Source organism: Castor canadensis, chromosome X (assembly GCF_047511655.1).
Source record: "Castor canadensis chromosome X, mCasCan1.hap1v2, whole genome shotgun sequence".
NCBI lineage: Eukaryota > Metazoa > Chordata > Mammalia > Rodentia > Castoridae > Castor > Castor canadensis.
In genome coordinates this window covers 61,077,605-61,102,050 of record NC_133405.1, presented here as the reverse complement: position 1 = coordinate 61,102,050, position 24,446 = coordinate 61,077,605, and the positions used below count along the sequence as shown (strand labels likewise).

Here is a 24,446-nt window from a genome sequence, read left to right as displayed (position 1 = left end):
TTTGTTTTATGTCTTTGTTGGGTTTTTAGCTAAGTGTGTGTGTGTTATTTCTGTCCCTGGTCTGGTTGTAATTTAGTATTTACTAATTTGTAATAGTAAAACTAGCAACAACAACAACAAAAACCCAAAAAGATCAATGTGGAGAGATGAACAAATAAACAAGAAACAGAACAAACACACAGGCAAACAAACAAGCAAACAAAAATTCCAGGTTCAGGAAAAATAGAATTTCAGTCTTATTTTAAGTTCTGGTGTTACTCCTTCAGCATCCAATCTTGGTGTTGGTATTTATGCAGGAGCTCTGTTGTAGTCTTGCCAGGTGGTTGGGCAATGTTTGTTTGTTATTTTTTGTTCTGTCTTTCAGAGGCAGCTGCTTGGTCAGCTCCTCCCTCACTGGGGTGTGGAAGTTTAAGTTTGTGTGTTGTCCTCAGGTTGTGGAATCAGCTCTGTAGCCCACCAGCTGTCCTGCTTTGGAGGTGGGTTTTCATTCTGCTTGATTTCTGGGGCTTGTTTCTTTTCCTTTCCCCCTTTCTCTGAGGCAAAGTCAGTGGTCTGTCTGCTGGCCCCCTACTGTCACTGTGTTGTGATGGTTTGGTTATTATTTTTCAATTTTGCATTGTTGTTTGACTTTGGATGTTGCTCACTGGTCAGGAGATGAGCTTTGTGGACCGCTACCTGCCCTATTTCAGGCAGTGGCTTATCACCTGCCCGCTGTTGGCCCTTCTGCCTTTCCAGCCTTTGCTTACTGAAAGTTCATGTGGAGATCAGGTCCTTGCACTTCCCCCCTTCTCCAGTGCACTTTCAGCATCTCCGTCCCTGTGCTGTGTATTAGTTTTCAGTTCCTTGTTTATTGTTCAGTTTTTTTTTTTCCCGGGGGCATCCATCTGCCCAGGAGGCTATGCTGGTTTATCCCAAGGATGGCTAGGGGAATACTGTGTGATGCTTGGTGCTCACCTGTTGGTCTTTCTAAAAGTTTCCAAAGCAGGTTTGGATCCAGCGTGTGGCACTGTGGCAGCCCTCCTGTTTTCTTAGTATAATGTGGTGTGGAGCTTTGCATGGGCTAGGGGTTCAGGATGTTGAAGTTGTGATTCTCCTTGCTTCTTTATTTCTGCTTTGAGTGGCTCCAGAGTTTCAGCAAGGTTTTGGAGTCATGGAGCTCAAGCTGCTTCTATGTCCTAATCGACATCTTGGATCCAATCCTAATGCAGATATTTCTGATGATAGGAGCAAATGCATATTCCACAACTCTTCAGAGGTTATGGTAATTGTTTTTTTAACCACATACATGCAATTAACAAAACCCTTTCTTTGAGTTAAGAAAAATTAGCCATAATAATCAACACTTGATTTCCTTAGAATAATAGATAATATTTCATAAATGACTTTAGCACAGCCTCTAAAATCAGAATTCACAGGCTTGGTCCTTGAATTGCCCTTACTTGCTATTTTATTTCCTCTGTTCCCTCTCTCTGAAATGGGACTAAAAAATAGCACATAAAATACAGATTTGGTATTCTTTGCTATTTGTCATATTATATACTTAACAAGATTTTGTGTAAAGAAATCTTACTTGTTGTAGCCTCAAGCCACTGCTAGAATTTCCCCTTGGTTGTGCTGTGATTTCTATTTTGGAAGCAGTGTAAAAGTTTGCAAATAGATTAAGATTTTTTTGAACTTAATTTGCATGATGGTGGAAATTTCATGGATGTTGGCAATTTCTTGGTATTAATAATGATATTTGGTCTTGATAGTTCTCAGGTCAAATAGACACTCATCTTGTGTGACAGTATTTGCCTTCAGAATATCTCCTGATATTCTGATTTTCAAAGGAGAAAATCACAGTTTAAATAAAATATCAAATGAGATATTGTAATTTTTGCATAATATACAGCCCCCTTTCCTCCTGAAAAACATTTAAGCTCCCTGATAGTCTTTAATTACAGACTTTATTATCAAAATTTCAAATTCATTGTATCTCAAATATAAGTCTGATCCCATTTATTTACTTTTTCTTACGTTGTCATTAGAACACATTTATTATACAATGTATGTGATTCATTTTGGTATTTCCATACATGTGTATAATACTTTGATCATATTCATTGCCTCTATTAGTTTTTATCTTTCCTATTCCAGTTATGCTTTTATTCCATTATGAAGTTGAAAAATATAAAGCTTTTATACAATTAACTATCTATATTTTAAAATATACTGACCACATTTTTATTAAATTTTACCTTCTGTTCTTAATATTCATAACCATTTTGTACTTTGTACATATGGATTAAGTTTAGGGTACTATGTATTATGATTTAATTTTACATACTCACCAACTACATTAAGTTTTCTTTTCTTTTTTTTTTCCTTTGTAGTACTGGCATTTGAACTCAGGACTGTATGCTCACCAGACAGGCACTCTGTTGCCTGAGCTATGCTTCCAGCCAATGTCTATTTTTATGGTCATAATTGGGTTTGAACTCAGGGCTTTTGGCTTGCTAAACAGGCACTCTACCACTTGAGCCATGCCTCCAACTATTTTTTTTCTTTTATATGCTTAAATCATTGATTTCAACCCTTACTGCTATGTGAAAATCTTGTTCTTGTTGGAGGTAAAATAGATTTTAGTAATATCTAGTCCAATTTTCTCATATTCACTAGGGAAACTGAGGTTTTTCCTGCTGATGGACATTCTAGGTATTTTTTTCCAGTAGTACTGGGGTTTGAATTCAGGGTCCCCCACTTGCTAGGCAGGTACTCTTCTACTTGAGCCATGCTCCCAGCCCTTTTTTGCTTTAGTTCTTTTCTGATAGGGTCTCATGTTTTGGCCTAGGTCCAGTCTCAGACTGCAATCTTCCTACCTCTGTCTCCCAAATAACTGGGATCACAGCTGTTCCATGTCTAACTTATTGGTTGAGATAAAGGGGTCCCACTAACTTTTTGACCAGGCTGACTTCAAGTGGCTATCCTCCCACATTGCTAGGATATTAGGCGTACAACACCAAGTCTGGCCATTCTGGATGTTTTTAGGTATTCATCACTACAATTTTGTTCAACATACTTTTACATTATCATTTCTATAAATATTAGGAGTTTGATTTTTGGATAGATTAAGGAACATATGACATTTTCTACAGGTATTTTAGTAAATAATTATGTTTTCATAGCTATCACTGAGTAATAATAACTAACTTTATCACTTTCAATGTAACACTGGACTAAGTACTTTGTTTTTACTATTTCATTTTAATGAGCCCATTGAGGGAGTTCTTTATCATCCTCTCACTATCTTCTAACATCCTCATATAGTATTATCATCATTTTACCCTTATTTTCTTCACTGATAATACTAAGTAACTTGTTCCAAGTCACATAGTTTATAATTGGAAGAATTCAAATGTTAAATCAGGTGAGCTGACATTAGATATTAAGTTTTTAACCACTCTACTTTGCCATTTTTATTGAACAAAATGACAGGAATCATAGACAAAGTTACTACAACTAGAGTTAAGTTACAGCCACATCTACACTTCCATTGTTCTAATGACAGTTATATTGTCATAGTGTCAACAGGTTTAGGAGCACCAATCCTTAAGTTCTTCTGGCTTACATAAGAGTCTTACATTGAACTAACAAAAAAAAAGCTAATTTAATTTAAAAAAAGGATGTATTTCATTAATTCTAACATGCCTAATGACTTTATTTGGTTAGCATCAAAATTTTAGTAGGTCAGAGCAAAAAGATAATGCCAAACTATTGTGTTGACAAGTAACGGAAAAACATTCCAGGAATTTTTCCATGTAAGTAGCCCTAGAATCAGAAAAACCTTCACCTTGAGGGACCTGAAGTTACCTATGGAAAGCATGAAATTTCCTTGATATCTATGAATTTTAACTACAAATTCCTCTTGAGCATTTGAATTATATTCTATAATTTACCAATATTAGTTTTTAAATGGGATAATATTACCTCTTCTTGCTAACTGGGCATCATGAAGATAGTGTGATAATATCTAATCCTGTGAGTTTGAGGTGACAGCACAGGTTATGGGATCAGTTGCCTCAATTTGTTTATTTAATTAATCAGTTAATTTAGTTTGTTAGTTAGTTAGCTAGTGTTTGGAGACAGGGTCTTCTTATATAGCCCAGACTTGCCTGAAATTTATCATCTTCCTGCCTCTGTTTCTCAAGTATTGGGAATAATCAGAATGTTCCACCATGCCTGGTCTCAGTCTGCCTGGGTTTATCTTCTTCCACATAACTTTTGTATGGCCCTGCATAAGTGACAAATCTCTGAACCTGTTTCCTCATCCAGCAAAGAAATAAAATTATAGAAATTGTTCCATAATGTTATTTTATAAGAATTAAGGTGATAATTTATGTTAATTGCTTATCAGTTGCATCAAGTCTCAAAAAATACCATCTTTTGTACCTTTTGAAAGGTCACAAAGGGATTCCTCTCTCAGTTAAATAAGGATGATCCATCATTATGGATCAGTTTGAGTTGCTTTGTTTTCATTTGAGCTATCTCTTTTAGCTTAGAAACTAAGTCAAATCTGCCTTGTGTTCCAAAGCCCTATTTTGTTGTTGTTAAGATGAAATTTAATATCTTTGGTTCAGTTATTCTCTACCCTGACAGGTTTTCTTATTAAATTATACACTAGCACACAGTGAAGACTAATACTTCAGCAAATCCAGTATCAATACTTTGAAGGTGAAGTTACCTAGCACTTCACTGTTCTCTAACCAGCAATGAAAGAATAAGGGAAAGAGGCAACTGCACCATTACTGACTACAAGTAGCAAATGAGTAAGGTGTCTGATGAATTGATTGTTGCTTTTAGTTATCATCAAAATATAGGCTTAATACAGAGAAAGAAACAAGAAATAGTGTCATAAACTCTGTAGATTCATTACTAAAATTTTAGTGACTCTCTAAAAACAGATATAAACAAAATTTCAAAATTATTATATTAAGTAGATCATCTATCTTCTGTTATAACCAATGTTTGTTTATGGAAGAGTACTTAGGCAAGGCATTCTTTGTTTAGAAATAACCAGAAATTCCAATTATCACTATTTCATTACCTGACATCATGAGAATGTCTCTAGCCATCTCTATAAGAAAGATTAAATATATAATGAGAAGCTTATGTAAATGGTTAGACTAGTTGATTCTTCTGGTTGCTGAAGTGTCCCAGGTGCTCCCTAGCTTCACTTAAATTCTATAGATAAGTCTTTGAAATATCATCCTGAAAATGCACTTCATATCACTTCTCTAATCCCAAAATTTTAGTGATATTCCACTGACTGGAATAAGATCTGTGTATTCATGTCTTTTATACTCTGGTGACCATGGACAAATTTCTCAAGTGCCTATTCTTTAGTTGCCTCATTTATGAAAGGAGGCTTGTGATAGTTCCCAACCTCATAGAGCCATGGTGATATTTAAGTGACATATAACACTTTTTGACCATAGCAAGTACTCAACCAGTCTTTATTGCACTTAACCTTCTCCAGAAATGCTCGCTATTTGGAATATGTAGTTCTTTAGTATTTCCTTTCCTTAGTCCTTATTTACTTGGACTACATTACATTTTCGTTTACCCCATTATAAACATTATAACACAGCCACCCAGATCAATTTTTATATGTACATACATGTTCCTTTCCTAATCATATTTTAGATTTCCCTGTGAGCAAATCAATATATTCTGCATGTAATTCTTTATTATCCCACAGAATACTGTTTTGCACAAGGACATACTTAGTTCAAATAAACGAACTTAACTTAACTTATTGAAGGAACGAACTGCCTTCCAATCAGCAGGACCATTTTTAAATGATGCTCAAATAAAAATCTATTTTTACCCTTTAATTGGATCAGAATTTTGTTTGTCAATTGTCCCCTAAGTGTGTCAGATTTAATGATATATAACAGCCACACAACAAATCACATTATTTTACTAAATTTTAACGTGTAAAATTGTTTTAAAAACCAACTTCTAAACAGGAACACCTCACACACTTTATTAATAGCTAAGAGGCCATAAAAAGTCTTCAGAATAAAAATTCTGGAATCTGATGAGGTATCATATTTAATGTTAAATATGGAAGGTCTATTTACTTAACCTTCTGTTTCCTTTGTATTTTCTTTCTACAGGAAAAGATATCTAGAGAATAATTATCTCAAAATTGCTTTCTATGTTATAGGCATTTAAAGTAAATATATATATGTATTTATATATATTTTGTATGTTTATATATAAAATCACAGTACCAGACTTTTCCTTTTCAGGAATCATATTCTAGATATATCATGATTTGGGGATCAAATTATTTGATCTCTGGATCAGATTTATTTTTATCATAACTTATTGCCTGAGTCTGTATTCATGTGGAATTTTCATTTTTCATAGATTATTAAAAATAATGCCCACTAGTCTCTTACTGTTTTGAAAGACACTGTTTCTTAGGAGTTTGAGTTGTTGGTTTTTTTTTTTTTTTGGTGGTACTGGAATTTGAACTCAGGGCCTCACACTTGCTAGGTAATCACTCTACCACTTAAACCATGTCCCCAGTACTTACTTATTTAGTGTGATTTTCAGATAAGGTCTTGCACTTTTTTCCTGTCTTGGTCTCAGACCAGGATCATCCTATCTTTAATTCCTGTGTAGTTGTGACTGCAAGCATGTACCACTACACCCAGCTAAGTCACAGTTTTTACAAAAAGCAGTTGTTGAAACATTTAGGTGATTGGGGAAATGCCCTAAACCAGAGCTTGAGGACATATCTACCTTATTATGTCTTACTTAGAAAATAAGAACCAGTTCTAAGCTGAGTGCCAGTGGCTCACAGCTGTAATCCATGCAATAGTTTGTGAGATCCCATTTCCAACCCCATCTGGTCAGAGCAAAATGGACTGGAGGTATGGCCCAAGAAGGAGAGTGCCTGCTTTGCAAGCATCTTAGTTGCAAGAAGAATACCCTGAGTAAAAACCCCCAGCCCCTCAAAAAAAAAAAAAACAAAACAAAATACAATGCAAAGAAATAAAAAAAAACCCAAAGAACTCCTTCTCAATACGTACAACTATGTACATAACAGTGTCAAATGAAAAGGACCTGTTGCCAAATGGTATCTTTACCATACCATCTATTTAAAAATATATGTGACATATGTATTATTTGCTTTTATATAGAGAGAAAATGTCTGACAATATGTACACCAAACTGATGTAATTAGAAGAAATAACCTATAACATTTTATTTGCTATTCTGAAGCATTTCTTGAATTTTTAATAAGTGTATATTATTTTTGTGAGTAAGCAGAATTTTAAGGTAGCAATGAAAAACATGGAAGAAAATTTGGGTTTTTTGATCAAGCAATTGAAAAACTGAAGTAGTATCCCAATTACCACTTCTGCAAAGTAGGAATTTTCTTTCACATAAGCAGCACTTTTTGTCAGCAATTTCATGCTTTATTCTGATAGGCATTTGAAGCCTTTATATATAATTGTCCTTTCCCAAACATGGTATTTGGTTAGGAAGGCTATAAATTTAAACAGAGGGAACACTGTCCTACATCTCTTCATTATGTTCACAGTGTAACTACAAAGCAATTTCTCTCATTTGAATTGCTCTGCTCCTCTTATTTCAAAACTCATGTTGTTTTCCCTGTTGATTTGGATATATATAAATTTATTATTATTATTCATTTATTCAAATGTGCATACATTGTTTGGGTCATTTTTCTCTCCTGCCCCTACCCCCGACCCCCTTCTCCCCTTACTTCCATTCAGAACCTGTTCTGTGCTTTCCTCCAGTTCCTTTGAAGAGTAGAAATAAGCAATAATAAGAAAGACTTAGCATTTTTGCTAGTTGAGATAAGGACAGCTATACAGAGAGATTCCTAGCATTGCTTTCATGTACAAATGTGTTACAACCCAGGTTGATTCATCTCTGACTGATCTTTACACTGATTCCTGATTCCCTTCTCATGTTGACCTCTGTGCTTTAAGGTTTCTGTATTAATTCCTCTGGACTGTGGCCATGAAATGCTTTCATGTTTTGGATTTTCTATCTAACCTTGTACCTCCTGTATATGTTCTCCCCTTGTCATGTAACCCAAGTCCTACAACAGTGCTGATATTTTGAATAGAGAAAACTACTTTCACTCTAGAGACTTTTGTTTCCTGATAAATGAAGATCAATCTTCTGAAAATTTTATTTTAACCCTCGTAGGAAAACTTGAACCAATTCATACACACTTCTGTCTGTATTTTGTGAAATCCTTTTTCTTATGGTTTTGTGATAATTTCGAGAAACTTCTAGCCATAAAATTTCTAACTTAATCTTAAAATTGCAAAGCAAATTGCACTTTTTGGCCAAATGATGTGCACCTAATTTAGCTGCAAATGACATATGCTTCCTTATAAGTTATAATATGCTTACTAAGAGCTCTGTTTAATTCAGTTAGAGTTATGCTTACTGGACTAAAATTTGGAATCTCTGCATCAAAGTTATTATGAAATTTTATAAAACCCCATTAATTGTATGCATATTTCAGAGAGAGAACACTATCACAATGATTGAATATTCTAGTAACTGTTTCTTTCTATACTTTCTTGCATTCTGTCATTTCACTATTCAGATATCTGTATTCTCCCATCCAAATTATTTATCTCATCATTTTCATTTATTTTCTTATATTAAGCTCTCTTGCTTCCCTTCTAACATATATAATGCTATAAAATTCACTTTTCTGAAATGTCATTTTCATTGTGTCATATCTGTCCTTCTCTGAAATCTACAGTGATTTCATAGTGAAAGCCAGTAAGACGTAGGGAAAAGATCTCCTGTTTGATGAAGATTTAGAGTTTAAATCTTGGCCATGCCTTTCAGTCCATAGTAAGTAATTTTATGGAACTTAGAATTCAGAGTCTAACATACCCTTAGATTTGATATCTGTGTGGGCTTGGAAATTTACCTTATTTTATTTATCCACAGTCTTCTTATCAATGAAATGTGGAAAATAATACGTAAATGTATCTATTAGGAATTCTTAGTTGGTTACAAACAGCAGTAATAGATTCTAACTTAAGCAAAATTTAATTTGTTGGAAAAATATCACGGTCTCTCTGCATCTGTAGAAACAGGGAATATATTGTGGCCCCACAGAAAGAATAATGTCAAAGCTGAGTTAACTGTAACTTCAGTTATGTACAACTTAATTATTTTCTATTTAGCTACGGTACAGTAAGGCCTCTGTTCATAGTCCCTCTGGACTGTTGTCAAAGAAAATGAGTGCCATGACACAGAGAAAATGGATGCCCAGTAGCCCAGCACACAATAGATGCCTACTATGCTTGTGAACCACCTATCACATAAATAGTCTTTTTTAACAAGACTAGAAACCTTTATCAGGTATTCATGGCTATCTTCCTTTTTGGCCTCAGCATTTTTTAACTTAACTTTCTCTGAAAATTCTCTCTGTAAATCTTGAATTCTCATGTCTGCTTTTCTCTCTCAGTCCATATCCCTTACCTAAAATGCATTCAACATCTCCTTTTATGGGTCAGCTTAGTTATCCTTTTTCTGATCCTTAAAGCACTGGTTTTCTGTTTACTCATTTTCTCTTTGCCTTTATCGTTGTGCTGGGTAGGGGGTACACTGTGGCACTTACAAAGGTTCTTTCAATGTATCAACTATATCATACTTGAATTCACCTCTTTCACCACTCTTCTTATGTCCCCCTCCCTTGATTCCTGTAATAGTTTCAACAGGTATCATTTTTGCATTAACATACATGTGCACACATTTTTGCACCATATCCACCCTCCTACCCCCTTTCACTACCACCTCCCCCCCCACTTCTTTCCCCTTCCCTACAGAACCTATTCCACCCTCCTGTTCTCCAATTTTGCAGAAGAAAAAAGAGAAAAGAGAAAAAGAAAAAGATGACATTTTTGCTTGTTTGAGGTTAAGGTATTTTCATGTATATATGCATTATAACCCCAATTGGTGTATCGCCTCTACTTTTTTCTTTCTATCTTAGTCCCTTTCTTATGGTGATTTCAGCTGATTTAAGATTTTTATATTCATTCTTGTATAGAGAGTATATCAGCCATATTCAAGTTCTTAATTTCCTTCTTTTACCCTATTGTCTAACCATTCATGTGCCTTACTTCTCCCAGCTGTATTACAAGTTTCTTGAGAGAAGAGATCACATACTAATTTCTTTGTTTCCTTGATAACACTTAAACAGTGTTAAGCACACATTGAGTGCTCACAATCTTATAATATTTAATATAAGGATGTGAATAATTAATTTAAATGTACACTAATTTAATGCTCATCTCCTGTGTTCTCAGCAATTTAGTGGTTGATTTAAGGGTACAGAAAAAACAAACACACAAACTTGAAATTTGCCATAGGAATAGTTCAGAATGTAATATGAAAGAGAAAATAAACAAAAGCATGAAGCACCACAGGAGCAATCATATAAATATGTAAAAAGTACTGTGTGAAAATTTTATATGTTAGTGATGGTAATATAACAACGTATAAATATGGAAATGTGTGAGGGATAAGCATGTTGCCTTTTTGTGGGTTGAAAAGTTAATACTGAAAAATAATGAAGTAGTATTAGAGAAAATAAAGGTTGAGGAATATTTGGACAGTGTCATAAATTTAAATCTGTGGGATGAAAGTAGGGCTGCATGACCCAAGGAGATCTGAAAAGTCCTTCTTTATCTAACTATGTTCATATATCTGAAAAACTTTGGTTGACTTGACAAAACATTAGATTTAAGCTATCACAATTTATAGAAACTGATATCATCAGCAAATTTAAATTTTATTATCATTAAACTCTCTGCTATCTTTCCAGAGGAACATTTGTCCTATGACTTGAGCACAAGGTGTAAAACTATAAATAATGAGTCTATTTACCCTTAGAGAAGCCACTTTTCCTGATAGAATATTAATAGTATAAGCTTTAAGTCAGGCTGCTAGAAATCCGATCTTTGTTTTAGCTCTTAATAGCTATGAAATCTTTAACAAATTAATCAGCTGCTCTGAAACTGTTTCCTCTTGTCTACCAAATATGGGAAATAAGTGCTTATTTCATGGAGTTGTTGAGAATTAAATGAGATAAACCACTTGGAACAGCATCTGTTCATGATGAGTGCTGCATACTTTCAGACATTATTATATGACTAATGATAATAGTCATAGGTAATTTCACCTTTTTATACATATATAGACTTTTACAGTTTTCAAACCATGAAAAAGAGTATTTTATTTGAATTTGGTGGCATGGGATAGGGTTGCAAAAGAGAAGGATCTTAGATAAACTTGATTTTCAGAAATGACCCAGGATTATATAATTTAACTTAACATTCAACAAGTAAATGGGGCTATTGGGCCTTCATCTATAATAATAATGAACTTTAATGATGAGTTGTCACATCAACTCAGTTAATATAGCCTGTGCAGTAAATTTTCTTAAGATGCTTTATCTACCTTTGTACAGCTACCTCTTTTTTAGTGCTTTTTCCTAGAATTGGAAACTTTTTCCTCTCCCTAAGGATTAACACTGAGTGATTGCTCCATGTGGTTTTCCAAATAAGACCAGACAATAAAATGTATTTCCTTTTAATTCCAGCATAATAAAGTAATATTAATGCAACTTTATATAGTTCATGATGTTTCTGAGCACTTCCTACTATTGTTTCCAATACCCGTCTATAATTTAATTATTGTGCAGTGCCTATGTGTTGTGGCCTTTAAATTTTAAGAAATAGTATATTTCTAATATGAGGAAATATATGACTCATGCAACTTACGTAGCATCAATAAATGTGAAGTTTTAACTATTTTATAGTCAGCATATTCACATGTACCTGTCACAATTTCTGTTCTCTATTTTCAGAAATAGATAAAATTTCACATGGGGGTGATGGGTTGCAGAAGCTACTATTGAGGCATTGATACATATGAAACCAGGTAAAGTTATTTAGAGCCATACATACATAGATTGATTTTGACCTGTGTTCTCTAGGAAAATAGTAAGAAACTTCCCTGTTGTTTTGGTTCCGCTTCTTAGGGGCTTATTTTTATAAGTTATTGCAAGCAGTGACAAGTGTATCTTGGTACAACTAGATCCTAGGGAAACACTGACAGATTTTAAAATACAAATCAGGTTGGATGCACAGTGCATTGCCTCAAGAGGTATCTCATGGCCCTCTACAACAAAATATGCCACTTTAGTACTAAAATGTAGATAAATTATAAGGAGTAAATGAAGGTAGAATTATATATCAGTTTGAAAGTTTGAAATAATATTCTACTTGCATACTATCCATGAATGAAATTGATTTAAATGTTTAGTGCTGAACTACACTGATATAACCAGCTTTGTGATTTGAGGAATCTTTTCAAATATTTCTACAAAATTCATGCTATGATGATTTGTTAAATAGCAACTGGGACAAACAGCAGAGAATTTGAAGCAAAGCTTATTTCTTTGAGGTGTATTTTTGTAGCACTACCTATATTATATACATGGATAAGTAAGCATATTCAATTAGTTTATGCATGAATACAGGGACTGGAATTTTCAGGACTCTGTGATATTTTGGTTGTATCTTGTAGGTCTTAGCACATTTAAAAATAATTCTAGAGAAAATTTTATTGTATAAGAAGAATGAAGGGAGTTACTAGTGTATATCCAAAATATATCAAATTCACTAAAAAAATAACTACCTTCTTGGCAAATGCTTAATTGAATTTGGTACTTATGTATATACTGGTTGTCTGCAAAGGATTGATTTCCTTAAACATTGACATTGACACTGTAGACACTATTGTTATTTTTTGCTTCTTCTTGGGCTAGGGAAAATTACTAATGAGAGAAAACTTGTGAATTTACTTCATTTAAAGGCCTTTGCTCTTTTTTTTTAAACTATACTCTTGGCCTTTTCAAACAATTTCTGAAAAGTATACCCAGGAGGTCCATTCCTACAAGTTGAGAAATAACTGTAACATGAATTCTACTGATGATCAATCATTCATGTCACCTAATTAAATACTGCATTATAGTCAATATAATGCTCTGTATACCTTCTCTAAATAATTCAGATCTGTAGTCCTGGAGGCAAGTACTTAGCTCAAACTTAATATCTGATTAAATTTAAAACATTTCATGTATTTCCAGGTTCTGTCTACTGAGAGGGCTTAGAAATGGCTGTACCACAATATCCGCGACCACGCCTAACACCTTGGTCTTATTTTCTAATATCATTCTTACCAGGACTTTTTATAGAAGTAGTTGATTCTAGGTGTAATTTAGGACATATGCAAAGTTATTCTGGAATATATTTTAAGAACCAGGTAGTACAGAAGTGCTTACAAAGAAAATTATGGGGATATGTCAAAGGAGGCTTACTAAAAGAATTCCCAAGACCAAACCTGGAACATTTTAAGCAAATAAATAAAGTAGTATTTACTCAAAGGATAAAATCAATACTCATGAATCCATACAAACTGATATAAGTAAATGATTGAATGAATTAATGAGAGTGAATATATACGATTGCTGTAAGGTAAATTCTAAATAATTTGTGTAGGTACTACACCATCAAGAAGGTGGAATATAACTCCCTTAAATGTGAATTGCCCATAGTGATTTTTTTCCATAAAACTGTGGACAGGGAGGAGTTGGAGCACGACCAACCTTCCAGAAGAAAAAGCAACATACTACATCAGTCAGGGTATTAAGAACAATAACATTAGTCATATGCACCCTAGGTATGTTGTGATGAGACTAGAACTTTACCTTTGTTCTTTGTAAGATTTTATAACATCAGAAAATCCCAAATTGAGGTAATTCTACCAAAGAAATACTTGGTCATTAGTTATTGTTTACTATTGTTGTTCTGGGTGGGGTACATTGTAACATTTACAAAGGTTCTTAAATATATCATTCTTGAATTCACCCCCTCCACCACTCTCTTTCATCCACCCACCTCAATTCCTGAACAGTTTCAACAGGTATCATTTTTGTATTTGCATACATGTGCACACATCATTTTTACCATATTCATCCTTTTATCCTTTTCACCACCACCTCCCCTCTTCCCACTACTGCCAACAACCCCACCGTCTCTGCCAGAATCTGTTTTCCCCTTCTCCAATTTTTTGGAAGAAAAAATATAAAAGATAAAAAGAGAAACATGATATTTTTGCTAGTTTGAGATAAAGATAGCTACACAGGGAGTTTCCTTGTGTTGTTTCCATGCATATAAGTATTATAACCCCAATTGTTATAACTTCATTTCTTCCAGTCCTCTTCACTCCTCCCAAGCTCATTTCCCATGGTGACCTCAGCCAGTTTAAGATGTGTATATTCATTTATGTATAGTAAGCACAGCAACTACATTCAAGTTTTTGTTTCCTTATTTTGCTCTATCCCTCCTGTGCATGACCTCCTCTTAGTGTGACCCATATCCCATAACAGTGCTGCATTTGTTTTAGGTCTATAATCTGCATATGAGAGAGAACATGCGACTTTTGGACTGAGGAGCCTGACTAACTTCATGTAAGATGATATTCTCCAGTTGTATCCATTTACCTGTGAATGACAAAATTTTATTCTTCTTTGTTGCTGAATAAAATTCCATTGTGTATAAATGGAACATTTTCTTAAGCCATTCGTCAGTAGTAGGGCATCTTGTCTGTTTCCATAGGTTAGCTATTGTGAGTAGTGTTGCAATAAACATGGGTGTGCAGGTACTTTTGTTATAACTTGAGTGACATTCCTTCAGGTATATCCCTGGGAGTGGTATTGCTGGATCATATGGCAGATCTATTTTTAGTTTTTTAAAGACCCTCCATGCTGTTTTCTATAGTGGTTATACTATGGATATTGTCACCAGCAGTGTATGAGGGTTACTTTTTCCCTACATCCTCACCAGCATTTGTTGTTGTTGGGGTTCTTGATAAGAGCTATTCTAACAGGAGTGAGGTGTAATCATAATGTGATTTCGATACATATTTCCTTTATGGCCAGGGATGGTGAGCATTTTTTCATGTGTTTTTTAGCTATTTGGACTTCTTCCTTTGGAAAAGTTTTGCTCAGTTCAGTTACTCATTTCTTCATTGGGTCATTGAGTTTTGGGGAGTTTAGTTTTTGAGTTCCCTGTATATTCTGGTTATCAGTCCTTTGTCTGATGTATAGCTAGCAAAGATTTTCTCCCATTTTGTGCGAGGTTTTAGAGGCCTCCCACAATTCTTTCATTTCTTTCATTGTGCAGAAGCTTTTTAATTTGATGTAGTTCCATTTGTCAATTCTTTCTCTTAGTTGCTGTGCCATTTGAGTTCTAATGAGGAAGTCCTTGCCTGTGCCAATTGCTTCCAGTGTATTCCCTGCTCTTTCCTATACTACCTTCAAGGTTTCAGGTCTGATATTAAGGTCCTTAATCCACTTTCACTTGATAATTGTACAGTGTGACAAACATGATCTTGTTTCAGTTTTCCTCAGATAGATATCCAGTTTTCCCAGAAACACTTCTTGAAGAGATTGTCTTTTTTCTATGATATGTTACCTTTGTTAAAAAGTAGGTGCACCTAAATTCATGGATTCATATTCGGGTCCTCTATTCTGTCCCACTGGTTTTCATATCTGTGTTTGTGCCACTACAAGGCTGTTTTTGTTGTTATGGCTTTGTAGTATAGTTTGAAGTTGGATATTGTGATACCTCCAGCATTGTTAGCATTGCCTTTACTATTCAGTCTTTTGTGCTTCCAAATAAACATTTGTTTAAAATTTGCACTTAGTGCAGCTCTCACAGCCATTCTTTTCCAGTTTATAACCTGCTTCTACAATATTTTGCTGCTGCTGTAAACTTTCTGGTACCATACTTAAGAGTGAAGAAATTGATCCTTTGTCACTGACAACTCTGTAGAGAGGTGAAAATAGAAGTAACATTTTATTTTTTTATTTTATCATTTTTACATTTACTCACATGCGTATACATTGTTTGGGCCACATTTCCCTCCCCCCGCCTCACCCACACACTTCTGGGCAGAACCTGTTCCTCTGTCTTGTTCTCAGATTTTGTTGAAGAGAAAACATAACAGGTAATAAGAAAGGCATAGCATTTTCGCTAGTTTGAGATGAAGATAGATATACAGAGCGATTCCTAGTGCCACTAAGCACATGTATATTACAAATCACATTGGCTCATCTGTACCAGACCTCAGCAACTTAAAGAAAGAATGAACAAATGGGACTACATGAAGTAAAAAACTTCTGCACAACAAAAGAAATAGTCTCTAAATTGAAGAGACTACCCACAGAGTGGGAGAAAACATTTGCTGGCTATATATCAGACAAAAGACTGATAACCAGAATATACAGGGAGCTCAAAAAACTAAACTCTTCCAAAATCAATGAACCAATAAAGAAAGTGGGCAACTGAACTAAACAAAACTTTTTCAAAGGAAGAAGTCCAAATGGCCAAAAAACACATGAAAAAATGCTCACCACCCTGGCCGTAAAGGAAATGTAAGACAAAACCACACTAAGATTCCATCTCACTCTTTTTAGATTAGCTATCATCAAGAACACCACCAATAGCAAATGCTGGTGAGGATGCGAGAAAAAGGAACCTTCATACTCTGCTGATTGGAATGTAAACTATACAACCACTTTGGGAAACAGTATGGAGGCTTCTTTAAAAAATAAACAGATCTGCCATATGATCCAGCAGTATCATTCCTAAGGATATACCCAAAAGAATGTGACTTAGGTTATTACAAAAGCAAATGCACACCCATGTTTATTGAAGCACTATTCACAATAGCCAAGCTATTGAAACAGCCAAGATGCCCCACTACTGATGAATGGATTAAGAAATTGTCGTATTTATACACAATGGAATTTTATTCAGCCACAGAGAAGAATGAAATGTTTTCATTCACAGGTAAATGGATGGAACTGGAGATCATCATCATTTGAGGTTCACCAGGTTCAGAAGGCCAAAAATTGCATGTTGTCCCTAATATGTGGACTTTAGACCTAAAACAAATGCAGTAATATTATTGGACGTGGGTCACACACTAAGAGAAGAACACACATGGGACGAATAGGGAAAGGGAAGAAACCTAAAATTTGAATGTGGTTGATGTGCTCACTGAAGAGCAGTGAATATAGTAATTTTAAACTGGCAGAAGCCACTATGGGAAGGGGACAAGCATTTAGAAGCAGTATTTTAAATTTTATTTTCTACAATGTTGATCTGAATCAAGATAAGAACAATAATCCCTCCCTCATAAAATTCCTGTTAATAAATAAAATAGAATGTGCTCATGCTGAAGTTTTATTTACTAGAAAAATAAAGTGAAGCATTTCCAGGAAATTGTAAAATCTTATGAAATTACTTCATAAGCCCTCTTTATTTGTTATTTGGTTTGTGAACTAGAGTGTACTATGGCTGTTTTCTATTTTGCCATCCAGTGCAATTAAAGGTATTGTTAGTATATATGTGCAGATTGTTATCATTTTATAATTTAGTAGACTCATTGTTATCTTAAATCGTTTAAGTAGCTTTCCAAGAGGCATTCATTTCAGTAGCATGGTATTTAAAGTTATACAAGTTAGTGTGAACAAAGGACATTAAGGGTTTTTTCATAGAGGTCTCAACCAAATGCTCAGACCTTTGCAGAAGAATTGGGCACTGAAAATTAAATCTTGGAGAGATTACCAACCATCTTGAACATTTCAAACTCAAGTACATGAGTCTGTGAGAATTCATTAACAATTATATTGAACAGTCAGTGAAACAATTTATAAAATAGAGATCTGTACCTTTTGTGATATTTGTAGTAGAAAGTACAATGAAATTATTAAAATATGCTTTTAATAAACCTACATTGACATTTAATTTTGCCTGAGAACATTTACTGACAAATGCTATAAATATTTTATAATAAGTTTAATAAAGGATAAATTGAGATGAACTAGTTTATTATAGTATAATAATATGAATGTTTCACATTGAATTTGGCTTTTCCTTTTTTCACAAGAAGGCCTTCTTTTGTGATATTCCTTCTGATTAGACTATTAATTCCAATTTGACTCTTTTATTATTCCTATCCTGCTTAACACTGTATTTGAATAGCTCTGGCTTATCCACCAGATCTCACATTATATGTCAGTATCTCAGACTCGAACATCCCTTCTGAATTAGGTCCCTCATTATGTCTTTCATGATATTTTGTACTTTTCTTTCATTGTTCCAATCACTGTTATAATTATATCCTCCCTTTTTGATATTTTGTTATGAATATTACCTTTTTCAGACCATAATCTCCTTGTCATATAACATAGTATCTGGCACATAATAGATGATTGGAAGGGAATTGGAAGAATCAATGAACAAATATTATTATGATACCCTGCTTGCCAGGATGCATGCTGCAATCTCTATCTGTACACTATGTTTACATATTTTTTGCAAATAAACAGATACAGAGAATTAGTTTCTCTATGTAATAGGAATAGAGGAGATAATCCACAATACTTTTATAACAAATTGTATCTGAGCAAGAGACTTTTACTGTCACTTTTCCCTTGCATTAAATGTACTTTATCTTTGGAAAAGTAGCACACATAATCTGTAGTTCCAAAGGCCTTGCACATACTTGCATAGTGTCAGTGCTCTCTCCTATTACTCTCTGCTGTATCCAAATTTTAATTATTGGTCTCAAAATTCCTATGCTGTCTTGTCTTAGCAGATGACCTGGATACTTACCACTGAGTGAAAAACAACAGCTTTTACTTGAGAAATACTTCAACTTTTTCCTACCACTTTCCAAAAAGATAAATAATAACTATAAATCCATATCCTTTATTCCTTACCTCTACTCTTGGAAGGAGAGATGCCCTCTGCTTCTGGATTTGATTCTTTTCCACTTTTTTTCTGGTCTTCCTATCAATTATTCCCTCTCTTAATTATCTTTCAAAAATCTTTTCTTTTTGTACTTTATCTTTCTAGACATCTTATGAATGCACTCAGTTCTTTTCCACACTAAAAACAAGAAAAAATAAATTTCCTTAATTCTGTATCCTCCCTGTTATACTTTATCGGCTTACTTTCCTTGTCTGCTGAATCTATATATTCTAGGTCTCTAATTTTCTCACTATGGATACATTTTTTAACCCACTGTCATCTGGCTTCTTCCCTCACTAGCAGAAATTGGCATTAACAAAGGTTACTGATGACTTACTAATGACTAAGTAGAATGGACTTTTTCAGATCTTTATTTAACTTGACTTCTCTGTTGTATTTAAAATAGTGTTGCCCATAACATCTTTTCTTAATTTTTTTCTGGGTTTTTTAAAGGTAAAGATAATATCTTCTCATTGCAGGAAATGTAAGCATTACAGTTATGAAGATTGTCACCCTCATTTTGAAACTTTATTTTCCCTATGTTTCTATGACTCTGTTTTCTGATATTGGTCTACCTCTTTCAGTCTGGCAATTTTCTAAAATGGTCTTTATAGGCATTTCTTTCTTTGCCAAACCCTTGCTTTGTTGCTCCTGGGCTCAAATTTTTTACATTTAAAATCTTCCTGCAAGGTACCTTCATTTTCTCTTATGACATCAACCATGACCTTATGACTGCTGATCCTATATCTTTAATGCGGAGTGCCAATATCCATACTTCAGTTTCTTACATGCAGATTCATTTAGGTGTCTCACATGCATTTCAGAATTTATGAGTTCAAAACAGAACCTAGAACATTTTCACAAAGTCATTGCCATTTCTTATATTACCTAGTCATTGGCATTGCCTTTATCTAGTATGTCACTCCATATCTTCCCCTAGATTCCTTTCTTTCTCTCGCTGTTTGTCTCCAGTTGCTCACCAAATTCAGTAGGATATTCTCAGTATGTCTCAAATATTTTCCCATTTTCATTCATGATGGCACTGTTTTAGTTTAGACTCTTTCATTCTAGACTCCATGAATTCGTAAGTGGTCATGTTGCTTTAAGGGTTATCTGATTTCAGTTCATCTTTCACTCTGTAAATAATCATCTCTTAAGCACTCACATATGACTGCATCATTCTGCTTAAAATAGTATTTCTCTGTTAGCTTTACTATATGTCCCAAAGGATAAATTCTAATCTCTTTACAATAGCCTCAAGTGATTTGTCAATTGGCCTTTACCTATCTTCTAGCTGATGTCAGGACTAAGTCTCAAAGAACTAAAATCAGAATGGATTATGTTATTGTAAGCATTAAGTAGTAGAACTAGCAAATTTAGTATGAATTAAAGTCTTTAAGGGTTTCTGATGGTCAAATCAGGGACACGATAATATTTGACAAGTCTTTAGGGTAGGAGTAAGAATAAAAAATGACAGAAACACCTAAGAGGAGCTAGACAAAACTGAAGGGGAAGGAGAATGAGATAAAGAACACAGGAAATCAAATTCAGGAAACTATCACCAAGAAGTCACTCAAATGTTTATAGCATTGAATTTGTTATGGGTAGGTATGTTCACTTGACTTAAAGGGCCATGTTCAGACATTGTTTTGTCAAAGACTAACAAAAAACTCTATGATATGTCTGATCATCATTCTCTTCTGTGTGAAAGATTATAGTGACTCCCTGTCAGCTATAGAATAAAATCCAATATTTTTAAATTATGCAGGAGAGCCTCCCATGCTTCTTCTTATCTATGTAGCATTACCACTTACCTCTGCCTCCTTGCTCTTTAAGCGCCATCATTACCAATTACTTGATAGTTCCTGCTTTTTTTAAACACATATTGTTTCCTCTTACTGAAATGCCCCTCAGTTATTCATTGCCTTGGTGAACTCCTTTTCATCCTTCAAAATCCTGAATAAAAACTACTAACTCCTGGAGACTCCCTCTGAATAATTTTCTCTAAGTTACCCTCCACCTATTCATTCATGTGTTTGTTTATTAGTGAGAAAATAGTTACTAAGTATTTAGTATAGGTCAGATTCTGTTACAAACTGGAAACCCCATGGTAATCAAGGCAGACCAAATACCACAGCTTTTATCCTTCTCGGCCTTACATATTCCAGTGGACACACCCACACAGCCCCCTCCACAAAAATACAGAAAATTCTTACCAATTAAATAAGTGTTAAGAATTAAAGAACAAAGAACTGGAATATGGAAAAAGAGGATGAGGGGTAGATAGAGGCAAACTTTTTCAGTATAAGGTTGAGCTATATGAAATTATTGGTGTATTAACTGTTTGTGTCTCTTAAAATAGATAGTTTTATATAATCCAACCTAACGATTGCTTTCTGAGAAGTTATTATTTAACCTGAGACCTTAACATATTCCATGAACCAAGAAAATGCTACAGGAGATAGAATCAAGAAAAGTGAGTGACTAGATGAAAGTAAAAGAAATGAGGCAGATCATATATTATCTTTATGAGTATTTATTAGATTCTTATTAAAATATAAAGCTTTTAGAGTATTTTATGATCTTTCTTATTACGGTATGTAATGGAAATCAGTAAGGGTGGAAATAAGGATACCATTTAAGAGGAAAGGAGACAAAATAATGTTGTGTTACATGTTCAGGGTTTGGGATGAGAAGGCCTTGGTTTAAATCTTGGTTATAACATTTATTTTCTTGTTACATCATGAAATCATACTCAAAGTTCTCTGAATTTCAGTTTCTCCACGTGAAGTGGGAATAATAACATAATCAACTTTATAGGTTTTATTCTTGGAATTCAATGAGATAATCCATTGTGAAGTACTAAAGCACTCCTTCACACATAATAAATATTTACTGTCTGTAAATATTAAAAGTCCAAATAAGAGATTATAGTGATCTGGTCTAAATTAGTAGCAGTATATTTGGAGAAAAGCAAATACATGTGAGACCTACCATGAAGGTTTAAAAAGCACTATTTAGTAATGAGTTGGATGAGAGAGCTGAAGGAGAAGGATTTTTCAGGTTTAAATCCCAGGTTTCTGTCAAAAGGAATGGGGTAGATTTTGCTACACTTTCCTAAGTTGGAGAAGGTCTGCCTCATGCAGAATTTAGTTCAATAAATTTGTCTCTGTATACCATGTAAGGCAGAAATGAAAAAAAGAAAAAAGTAAGTATCATACCATGTAAAAGGAAACAGCATTTTAGCACTTCAGATACTTGTTAAAATCTTGCATGAAATATATTAAACACTAATAAGTTTATATTATATTCATACCCTAGTGTTTGTAATATACCAAAATCTTAAGTGTGTATGGTTTGTTTCCCAGGTATACAATTTTGGAAATTTCCACCATAGTATGTGATAGACAGTGAATAATTAAGCTTATTTGTTTATTTTCTCTTATATTAAAAGTGTTTTAGAACCCTTCCATCTGTTTCCCTCACAGAATAGAGACTGCATTGTATTCCAGCAGATCAAAAACTTAATGAGAGTATCTATTCTTGTTTTCCTTGGCATCTGAGAGTCTGCTCTGAGAACCATCAGGCAACATGGGAAAGCGGGATAATCGGGTAGCTTACATGAATCCTATAGCAATGGCCAGATGGAGGGGCCCAACTCAATCTGTAGGCCCAACAATACAAGATTATCTGAATCGACCAAGACCCACCTGGGAGGAAGTGAAGAAAAAATTAGAAAATAAAAAGAAAGGCTCCAAAGCATTAGCTGAATTTGAAGAAAAAATGAATGAAGCTTGGAAGCAAGAACTTGAAAGAAGCAGAGAGAAATTATTAAGTGGAAATGAAAGCTCATCCAAAAAAAGAGAAAGAAAGAAAAAGAAAAAGAAGAAATCTTGTCGATCATCATCTTCATCTTCATCAAGCTCTGACACTTCAAGTAGTTCTTCAGATTCTGAGGAAGAGGAAAAGAAGCAAAGAAAAAAGAAGAAAAAGAAGAGCCGTTCATACAAATCATCAGAATCCTCTACATCTGAATCAGAAGCAGAGAGAAAAGAGTCTCTAAAGAAGAAAAAGAAGTCAAAGGATGAAACAGAGAAAGAAAAGTATATTAGAAGCTACAGCAAGAAAAGAAAGAAGACTTATCTTGAGGATAAACCTTCATCATCTGAATCTTCTTCAGAATCAGATGATGAAGAGGTGAAAGCAAAAAAGAAGAGAAAGCATGAAGACCAAGAAAAAGCAATGGAAAAAACAAAGAAGAAGAAGAAGAAACACAGTAAAAAACACAGTAAGAAGAAAAAGAAGTCTGGTTCAAATCATATATCAGGATAATATCGAGGGGAAAAAAGCAACATTTCCATATTTAAAAAAGCAGTCTAAAGGAAACTTCAACTGCGAAAGTTAAATCATATTTACCAAAATGCATGAGTTTCCCTGTCTTAGTAGTTATTTTTGAACTTTGAGTTGCCAATCAAATGCCACTGTGCCAAAAAGAGTCATATTTGTTGCCTGCAGTTTAAAAATAGAGATTTGTTTGATTGCTTGTTTGTTTGTCTTTCCTTCCAGTAGTCGTTCCTCTGGGAGTTAAAAATCCTGCTGTCATACTAGTGGTGAAAACATTTGAAATTAAAAAGTAATGTTTTAGATAATGAATAATTTTGACCAAAAATTTATCTAAGTTTAAATGTATATAATTTGAACACATCTTTAAAATACAACCAGAAATAACCTGACAATGTAGTTGACATTTTTGAAGAAAGAATTTATCATTAATATCTCAAAATCCTTACCTTCGTAGATATGTTTCATTTATTTTACTTTTTCCTTCAATAAATTTTTGTTTACATGGGGAAAGGGTTTGCAGCAGGGAGTGGGGTGGGGGAGTGTTTGCTACTCTGGCTATCTAAATAGTGTGCCTTTGATCCTTATACAACCTATTTTTGCCAGTGCAGCAGCCATTTTTTTTCTTATTTAGTGAAATTCTAGGATGCTGTTGTGTGTTGCTTCAAGCAAACAACAAAGACAGCAGTTTATAACATAAGCCCCCAAATCTATGACATTTACCTCCTTCACTATACAGTACTGAATAATACTTAGCATTAGAATATTATATGGCTTGAATTAACTTTGATACCCTTTGGGGAATAATCATTTTAAACCATCGCTAATGTTTTTTGATTATGAATTTTTTTCACAATGACATATTGCTATCTTTTAATTATCCAGCTATATTCTTTATAACCAGTGATCATTTTAAAATATGATTTATGCTTAATATATGAATTTCACAATTGTAATTTCTTAATCTCCCTATATTAATTCCATTACTTTGTTAATTTCTCACTTGCCAAAATATTTGGCATGTAAACAAAGAAAGTTTTAAAATTTTCATGCCTTCATATTGAAGCTGGTTTACTGTGAGTTGAGTGCCAGACCTCTAGTACACTGTGTGTCTTGTTATAGAAAACTACTGCCAAAATCTTAGTAAGTATGCTATTT

General features: G+C 34.0%; 1 protein-coding gene across 1 annotated transcript in view; it reads left to right on the top strand.

The window, feature by feature from the left end:
• Fam133a (family with sequence similarity 133 member A) overlaps nucleotides 1-23,822 on the top strand; it is a 35,714-nt gene extending 11,892 nt beyond the window's left edge. Inside the window, exon 4 of the mRNA XM_020186409.2 lies at nucleotides 22,436-23,822. Coding sequence (XP_020041998.2) covers nucleotides 22,539-23,279 — 741 coding nt within the window. The 5' untranslated portion in view covers nucleotides 22,436-22,538 and the 3' untranslated portion in view covers nucleotides 23,280-23,822. The remainder of the gene's footprint in view (nucleotides 1-22,435) is intronic.
• Nucleotides 23,823-24,446: the final 624 nt, after the last annotated feature.